The sequence below is a fragment of the Nicotiana sylvestris genome, chromosome 5, assembly GCF_000393655.2.
Source record: "Nicotiana sylvestris chromosome 5, ASM39365v2, whole genome shotgun sequence".
Classification (NCBI taxonomy): Eukaryota; Viridiplantae; Streptophyta; class Magnoliopsida; order Solanales; family Solanaceae; genus Nicotiana; species Nicotiana sylvestris.
Window position 1 is genome coordinate 14,737,796 of NC_091061.1, and position 9,394 is coordinate 14,747,189.

The 9,394-nt window shown below is 35.2% G+C and overlaps 1 protein-coding gene across 1 annotated transcript; it reads right to left on the reverse strand.

Moving 5' to 3' along the window:
• Positions 1 to 110: 110 nt before the first annotated feature.
• LOC104248182 (annexin Gh1-like) lies at positions 111 to 2,998 on the reverse strand. Its single transcript, XM_009804380.2, has 5 exons — positions 2,835 to 2,998; positions 2,529 to 2,674; positions 1,466 to 1,684; positions 914 to 1,126; positions 111 to 606 (listed from the first exon to the last, which is right to left on the reverse strand). Exons 1-5 carry the CDS (start codon positions 2,908 to 2,910, stop codon positions 310 to 312), a joined length of 951 nt encoding a protein of 316 aa, XP_009802682.1. The 5' UTR covers positions 2,911 to 2,998; the 3' UTR covers positions 111 to 309.
• Between the last annotated feature and the right edge of the window lie 6,396 nt (positions 2,999 to 9,394).

The following is a 9,394-nucleotide window of genomic DNA, read 5'->3' on the forward strand; positions in this document are numbered from 1 at the left end:
ATGCCAATAGAAAATATGAAAACTTCTTGTGTTCTTTTTTGTTTCTTGTTCTATTTTATATAATGTTGGACCACGATGAGTTTAAATAGAAGCGACATAGACAATGAGGATTTATAAGACCGATAGAAACTTGCTTGAGATTGAGGCTGTAATGTTGTTTTTAGTCCCACAAATGATTTATGGAAAAGTAAAGAAGACCACATTGGACTGAGAAACTCTGTGGGATACAGTACCACACTTTCTTGGAGCAAACACAAACTGCAAAATTTAGGAAACACTTCTCATATCCTACAACATAATTTTCCTTATTCAAAGATCTCCATGCCCTATCAATGCCAAAAGCATTCTTTCATAGCCTCCTGAAGTGTCATCAGAAATCACACGGTCCAGAGGCATGCTGTTCCTCTGGTAATATCTTTCTTTAATGAGCTCCATATCGATTTCAGCCCGAGTTGCAACAACTCTAGTAAGAGACTCTTCATTTGTACCCATCCCCTTCATCGCCAATCGAAGAACTTTCTCAAAGTACTTCTCAGGTTTTGTCAAACACTTTATTGCTGATCTGAGTAATTTCAGGTATGCATCCTTAGGAATGGATTTTAGATCCTGCATATTCCCAATGAAAGATCAAATAAACTTTTGAGAAAGTTCAGTCAAACTTCTCTATAACAACCTCGTTTGTTCCGATATTTTTTGGCTGCTATAGTGAATTGTTGTTATAGACGATATATATCATAACATAATATAAAAACTGGTTCCAAGAAAAACTTGACTTTTATAGTGAATGACTGTTATATAGGGATGTTGTTATAAAGAGGTATGACCATAGATCTTTTGGACAATGGATGTAAAAGCAACAAGGCTTAAGTAAGCAAATTTCAGTATGAGATTTTACTTGAGTTTGGGATTCTACCTTATTGATGGCATTGCCAAATTGATCATTGTACTGGTTAAATGTTGCATTGAGCTGTGTTTTACTCCGAATCGAAAGAATTCTGATGAGTTCCTCATCACTATAAGCATTGTCAGAGATCTTCTCATGTAGTATCTTTGCCTCATTACTTGCCAATGTCATGTTGACCTCATCTCCCTCATATCTGAATGCAGTTACAAGAGGAACCAAAAGCTGTTTGGGGATTAGTTTACCTAAGATAACCACCTCAAGAATTTGCAAAAGGTAACCTATATTTGTTTCTCTGACTCAACCACAAATCTATTGAATGACGGTAGCTTGTTTAATCTTAGATATTAATTAGACAAAAATCCCTTGACTTTGCTTATGCCATTATTTATGAAAACAAATGAAAGTACAACAACAATAACAACAACAGCATACTCAGTGTAATCCCATGTAATGGGATCTGAGGAAGATAGTGTGTATGCAGACCTTACCCCTATCTTAGGAAAATATAAGCACCACATTAATGAAAAGAAAAACAAGAAGGGTGAAAGCAAATGAAAGTACCTTACGAAAATCCTCAGTCGAGTGATCAGAAATATCTTCCTCAAGCGATTTCTTGTAACAAGCGTGGTAGGTCTGTCTAACTTTAAAGAGATCATCGGAAGGCCTGGCACAAGCTATTTCCATGATAATGCAGTTGTTATCAGGTAGATGTTTGGTAGCCTCGTTAGCCAAGCATGCATCGCGCTCAGCTGGATCCATAGTCCACAAATGCACAACGCGCTGTAATGCCATTTGGATTGCATTATAAGCAGAGGCAGAATTGAACAACAACAGCATACCCAGTGTAATCCTATGGGGATTCAAGAAAATGCTAAAAGAATGCCACATCTGGAAGTCAAACCAACAACAACTACGCCACAGTCTCAAACAAGTTGGGGTCGATTATATGAATTCTAACTGACTACGTTACTCCACTTAAATCATCTCATGCCAATATATGAAAGTCGAATCCATGACTTAAAATTCTTATGACTCCGTTTGTCACTGCACTAGAAGCTTCTCTTGTGTTAATGAAATTCAACATTTAATATGCATACATAAAAAAGATTTTCGTCTATACACTACAGTACTACAATTTTCCGGCAAAAGGAGATTCAATTGTCCACCCTTGGACCAATGTGGTTCCACCATTCATCGTAAAGCAATATTAGACTTTGGTTTGTTTGAGAATAAAAATGTGTTTGTATCTTAGTGCTGTTGAATATATTTAATAAAATTCTAACACTTATTTGAAAAATGTGCTTGTGTTATAAGTAATTAATCCAAGATACTAGAAATGTACAAATGAAAGAATGAACAGATAAAGCAGGTCTCTAATATTCTGCATGCTGGTAGTGGTACAGATCAGAAAATAGACCATCCAATTACAAACTAGAATTTTCACTTCTTGCCCGTACCAGAAATTATTTATATTCGGTAGCCGAAAAACTGTATATAATTTGTATAATTTTTGTCTATAATATACAGAATATATATATATACACACACACAAAATATATAAAAAAAAATTGGCTACTATTTTGAGAGCGGTTATACACTTTCAGAAGGAAAACCTGAACCTAACCTGAAAGTCACCTGATATTTCACCATCTAAGTCCTTGAGAAGATCCTTTTCATAAGTAGTTTGATAAGTTTCTCGGATTAACTTGCGTTGTGCTGCATTTCTATGACCCAAGATCTCAATAATACGCGCTTCATCTGTTCCCAATCCTACAAATGTACGTATTTTCAGCACACAATCAAATGCGGATGTAGCATGGGTTCAATTGGATTCAGTATTTTTCATACGATATAAATATATGCAAAAAATCACTAAAGTTTATTAATTCAGATCTGAATTAATAAATCAAGCTGGTAAAAAGAGAGAGACCTACAAATGCTTTTCTGAGTTGTTGAGAATCCTCAGCTGCAGAAGGAACCAACTCTGGAATTTTTAGACTTGCCATTGTTTTTCCTTCTTCTCTCAATGTTGAGAATATAGATTTCTTCCTACTTGATGATCTGTGATCTGTTACTTCATCCCTACATATGCGATATAAAAGGAAAGAATATTCAGACAATGTACATTATGAAAACGTTACGTCAATTTAATTAAGTTAGTCGGGTTCGATTATATGAATCCTTAATATACATTTTTGAACACATGTAAATATTTGGAGTATTGGGTATGTTTGGTAATGTTTTCCAAGAAAATATTTTCTTGAAAAATAAGTAGTAATCTTACTCATTTTTCGGTGTTTGGTACTCAAATTAAGGAAAATAATTTCTCAAGAGTATTCATAAATAATTTAGATACAATAAACATGAAGTCATAAACTTTCGAACCAATAACCTTCCAAATCCACAAATTTCATAAACTTTCGAAACCGCAAACTTTCGAACCCGTAAACTTTATAATTTCTAAATACTCGTAAACTTCCAAACACATAAACATCCGAACTTATAACTTTGGAACTTGTAAAATTTCGAACATGTAAACCGAAAGATGAAAAAACTAAAACTGAAAATATAAAAAAAATATTTTTTTTTTCGGGAGGGGGGGAAGGGTGTAACAACAAATTTTCGCGAACTAAAACTGAAAAATATATTTAAAAAATATTTTTTCCCGAGAGGGTCGGGGGTGGGTGGTGCAGGAAAACGAAAAAACAGAAATTTGAAATTATAAAAAAAATTAGTTATAAATAATAATTTTTTTTGCGGGAGATGGGGGTAGTAAGGTGGGTGGTAATGAAAAAAATTGAAATTTGAAATAAAAATAAATTTTAAAAATACAAAAAAAAAAAGTAAAAATTGCGCGGGGGGAGAGGGAGCAGGGTGGATGACGACGGAAAAAAAACTGAAATTTGAAAAGAACAAAAAGCCTTTTTAGAGAGAGGGGGTGAGAGAGGTGGGGTAGGGAGAGAAGGGGGCAGGGGTTGAGTTAGATGTAAGGGTAAGTGGAGTTTTTGAAAAATATTTTTCGTCATATCAAACACACTCTTTATCTTGTTTAATCATTTTCGCATATTAAAAAGATATATAGAGCGTATTAGGTTTACAACTATTTAAACAAAATTTTTGTGCTTGATTAATGATGTTAACCCATAAGATTTGGCTTAATCCAAATCACGATTTACAAACTAACATCATTTTTTAAGCATATATACTTGTTTTGGCTCTGAATCATGTAAATTTTAGGTTTATGTTAATCCACTTCCTTAGTTGAAGTCTAAATCATATCCTTTTAACATTTTGATCATTATTTTCTGATTTAACGTTGCTCAAATTTATACTCTTTTTAACTATTAAACAAGTATAATTAAGCACACAAAAGTTAGGGAAAAAATGGAGTTGTATTTCTTAAGGATTGGTAAATTATACTTCTCCTAGAGATTTCCTCAACAGTTCTAGTAGAATTTATCAATTTAGAAATCAATCACGGAGGAAAATTTGAGTTGCTATAATTCATTCTTTGAGAACTAGAAGTGATGAATAAATATCCAATACCGTTTCAAAGTAGCTTAATCCACTCAATATTTACACAAATTTGTGACTTGATTTGTTGTCTAATAATAAAAGTATGATGGCGATAAAAAAAATGGAGGGTCAATTTCACGTATAATTACGGAGGTTTATCCATTATAATAGTAAAAATGTAACATTATATTTTGGTCGTAGTGTTTAACTAAAAATATATCTTTCGGTCAAAGATTAATTTTAGAAGAAAACGGGCTTCTGATAACTAAGTTTTGTCTCATTTTCTCAGTGGTATCAAAGGAAAATAACAAAAATAAATAAAGAAGTAAATAATTGCAAAGTCAAAAAAGTGAATTTCGAGAAAAGCAAAAAAGTAAAGTGAATATATTCTAATATTGTCAGAGATGTCCTTACGAGTGAAATTCTCTCCTCTTAAGTAGAGGTTTACACATATAACGTTTCCTTCCATTTATGGCTAAATCATTATGAGCTTTAATGGTATTAATGATCCGTTATAATTAATAATTGTAACTATCCATGAGGATTTTGTAACGATTCTGATTCCCCTCCTCATTAATTGAAGGTTCATGAATCTTCCCTTTTTACTGTCTTGATTCAGTCTTTGCCAGTTGTTAGGCTCGGTACTATCTCATAGGTGTTTCCCTCCTGTGCCTTTTCGTATACTATCAAATAAGACTGCTACGTGTTGCTATATTATTGCTCTTACGTGTTATGCCATGTCAGTGTCGCGCCCTTTTTTTCCTCGCGAAATAGTGTTTATGACATTGACAACTCTTTTAACGGGTATTAAAAGAGAAGAGTCTTCACCTAATGATTAAAGTGCAATAGGACACTAAGAGTTTGATTTAGGAAAACCAGAGATCGAGGGCTTGAAATTATCCCGAAGGGAAGGTGTTAGGCACCCCTCAGAATCCACTAGTGTGGTTCCCGACCATACTATAATTGTGACTTTAAGTAAGCAAATAAGAGTTTCAAATATGAGGGATTTTCACATAAGGGTTGCAAATAGATAAAATTAAAAGAAGTGAAAGGCAAGCTGAATTTTGAGAAAAACGATTTAAAGTTTTGAAAGGTAAACAACGAAATAAACAAGTAAAGGAAAGAGGAGTCCTAAGTTTATAAATAATATGGATCACCCCACACAATGTCCGGTAATCGCTCCTCGACGAGGGGTTACACGTGACATTATCGCGTGGTCATCACATCCATATCTACCATTTTCCACCCTATTAAGATGTTAAAGCGCGGAATAGTCTCATTTACTTATTGCATGCTATTACCCGCCCCAATTCTATCAGCCCAGAAGGTGCTTGGGACTACTAATCCTATAATGGTGGAAAAGTTGGCTTATTTGTGGTTTCAAAAGGTAAAAAACTAAAGCGACAAACAAAACATGTATAGCAAGTATTGGGAAAACACATAAACAGGTATGGCTCAAATAAACCTCCTCAAATCAAAGAAAAGCATCTAGTTTAGCATGTCTTACATATACTGATAGGGTTTGATTAAAACTTAAAAGGGAAAGCAGGCTGATTTATCACATTTTTTCAGATAAGAAGTCCTAATTAGACCTGCCCGCTGGTCGTAATTAACAAAGAAAACTGGTGCAGTCATAACTTTTATCCTAAGGCTTGCCTAAGTGTTAGACGAAACCTATAGGCATGATATCTATTGGTTTCAGAAAAGATAAAGTGTACTGATTTTAAAAGAGGTCGTTAGTTATTCAGGGAAGACGAGTTTTGACAAAAGATTCTGCAGATGTTGGACAATGATATTGCCGATTTTAGACTTATAGGTGAACAAAAACGTTTCATACTAGATTGTTAATTCCTATCGGCATGCTTTCTAGGCGTTGTTGACTTTAAAAACATTGTTATTGACATGCAGAAATCTTATAGGCAGGTCATCTATATGCAGTTAGTTATTTAACTCCTATAAACAGGTTTGCCTAATGACAGATGCACATGCAAATTGCAGGAAGTCTTATAGGCATATTATCTATATGATATGCAGAATTTCAGAAACGACTTGTGGACATGGTCTCTATATAATACAGAAGTGCAGAAACCTATAGACATGGTCTCTATATAATGCAGAAATGCAGAAACCTATAGACATAGTATCTATGTGAAATGCAGAAGTATAATAATTTCCTATGAACATGATATCTATATGAAATGCAAAAGTGCAGAAGTATAATGATTCCCTATGAACATGATATCTATATGAAATGCAGAAGTGCAGAAGTATAATGATTCCCTATGAACATGATATCTACCCCTTTGCATGCATGATTCCCTCCCTTTTCACTAGCCATCCCTAATAGTTATTACAAGCTATTACAACCCGGAATGAAATAAGAAAAGCAAAATTAAAAGTACAACCAAGGGGAGCCTAATTCAGACTCCATGTCTGAAATATGAGATGAACCAACTCTAAATATCATGATCCAAAGTCTTTCTCTCATCTTTGGATGTGTCAGAGTTCCCTAAGAGCCTCATATGGACTCCGGGCAGTGCTCACACCCAAATGTTACCAGATTAAGAACATAGTGCAGTGTGGAAGGGTCAGCCCTCAAGTGTCCAAGTTCAGAGAGAACTCAAGGTCCCAAGGCAAGGCTCACACGAGGGGGGCAAAACCTAGAAGTTAGGAGAGAGTGCAAGTGCAGAAGTGAAATTTTGAAAGGGGAAAGGGGGAAAAGGGAACAACTTAAAAATCAGTGCATATAGGGGTATAGAGGAGTAGAGAATTTGCAAGAACACAAGAGAAGCAGGCTGATGGCATACTCAGCAATGAGATATGCTGGCACACCCTCTAGCATGTTAGAGGTTAGGACCTCACTGGTTCAGAACTCAATTCATGGGCAACAACTCATGTTGTCATGCCCTAAGTCACCACTTACAAACACATAGGGGTAATGGGGTAGGGAACAAAGATTCACAGTAGAAACAGACAGTAGAACATAGGCATATTAAGTTAAATATTGAACTCTACATAAGCAGTAAGGTAGCCATGAATATAAAAACTTTAAGTAAACACATTGGGGTGATGCTGAAACTAAAATTAGGACATACCAGTTTCAGAGAAAAAAAACAAAGAGAAAAAGCAGTAGTCTTGTAAAGCCAAAGTGCAAACGAGCAATCAGAATGCTATAAGTTTAGAAGAGAATTGTGAAGTATGAAGTGTAGAAGTATTGAATTGAAGGTGTCCTAAAGTGCAAAAGGGTCGTGCAAAATAATTAAGGAAAGGGGTCAATCAAACACTTTTCTAGAGCAGTACAAGAGGGGTAAATACATAGAGGTTTATTTAAGGACAAAGTCTTAATAGTATACGGTTTGTGCAAATAAGGAAAGGAAATCAGTTAACAGCTAGTAAATCAGAAATTGAGGATTTCGTATGAATGAACCAGGTCAGAAAGATGGGAAGGATTTCGACTTAAGGAAAATCAGTACCAATCAATTAAACTTATTAAAAGGAATTCTGAATCAATCACAAGTTGTAAAACCATTTTGAAGAAAGATTCCTCGTATATAAAAGCACACAGACATGTTAAACATGAAGAAATTTGTCATGCTATTCAATAGAAGAGTCTAGTGTAGGAGAATTAGAATTGTGTGCAAACAAAAGAAGCTCACACTTAGTTCATAGACCCAGAAATAAGTCTGAAAGAGTCAAGGGTCCTCAAACAGAACTCTAGTTTGATCATATGACCAAACTCGGAGGAAACCCCCAAATTCTAGGGTTTCCGACTCGAGTCAAATACAGAAATGAGGAGGCAACAGGCTTAGAGATTTCCTTTCAGAATCTCATGAGAAGACAAGCAAATACAAACAATATTCAAAGCAGACAGAGCGTAGGAGCATAATGAGAGAATAGTCACGACAGTAAAAGAAACATGTTTAAGAAAACCTTTTAGAAGGGACTTAAACAGAGTTTAGTAGAAGGCAAACAAAACTTAAGAACTCAGTAGGAAATACATATAGTAGAAGAACACAAAAATACCGGAAAAGCATGGAAAAAGATCATATAGGAAAATACAACAAGATAAACATGCGAGCATGGTACAAAACACAATAGAAAAATAAAGCACAGAAGAACATGCATGATAAAGGAAACATAAGAACACAGTAGAAGAACATGCGTGGTAGAAAAGAAAACATAAGAACATAGTATAGACAAATACACACAAAGAAAAGAAGAAGAAAAGTTAGAGAAACATTTTAAGCTTTACAGAAAAAACCCTAAATCGGAAAGAAGTAATTTTTGAAAGAAAAATTAGGGGAAATGTTTAAAAAATCAAGTAGAGCACAGATATAGAACAGATCTAAGAAAACAATCAGAGAAAACCTCGAATAGATATGGTTTCAGAGGAACTCTAAAGCGAGAAAGGCTTGGAAAAGGTCCGATCTGAGTTGGATAAGTCAGAAATAGGCTCATAATGCTTGGATATGCCGGAGCAAGGCCGGAGAGGCCATAGAACCTTGAATCAGAGAGGATTTGAACGGATACCGTTGAGGCCAGACCTTGAAACTTCGAACACCAAGTATTTAAGAGCAGAGGGAGATGAGTTTAAGCTATCCATGGCTTGAGAGGCCATGAATTCCGGTGAGCTGAAGGTAGAAGACAGTAGGAGATGATTAGGGTTTCAAGAATCTTCGAGAGAGTTTGAGGGGGGGGTATTCAGAGGTGGCTGATAGAATGAAATGAGTTAGGGTTAGGGGTGTGGACGGATTAAAGAAGGAAAGGGGAAATCGTGGTCGTTGATCAGATTGATCAACGACCTGGATTAAAAGGGGTTTGGGTCGGGTAGTTTTAAATGGGTTAAGGGTTGGGTTAAATGGAATTGGGCTGGTCCGAAATTGGGTTTGAAATTGGGTCAATTAGGGGAACCAATTTTGGCTATAATTGAAACAAAATGGGCCAGATTTTAAATGGCCACTTTTCTCTTTTTAT

Coding starts and splice junctions, on each gene's coding strand:
- LOC104248182 (XM_009804380.2), bottom strand. CDS start 2,910: ATGGCAAGTCTAAAAATTCCAGAGTTGGTTCCTTCTGCAGCTGAGGAT. Junction 1,685..2,528: donor AAATATCAGGTGACTTTCAG/GTTAGGTTCAGG, acceptor ATGGCATTACAG/CGCGTTGTGCATTTGTGGAC. Junction 1,127..1,465: donor CGACTGAGGATTTTCGTAAG/GTACTTTCATTT, acceptor ATCCCCAAACAG/CTTTTGGTTCCTCTTGTAAC.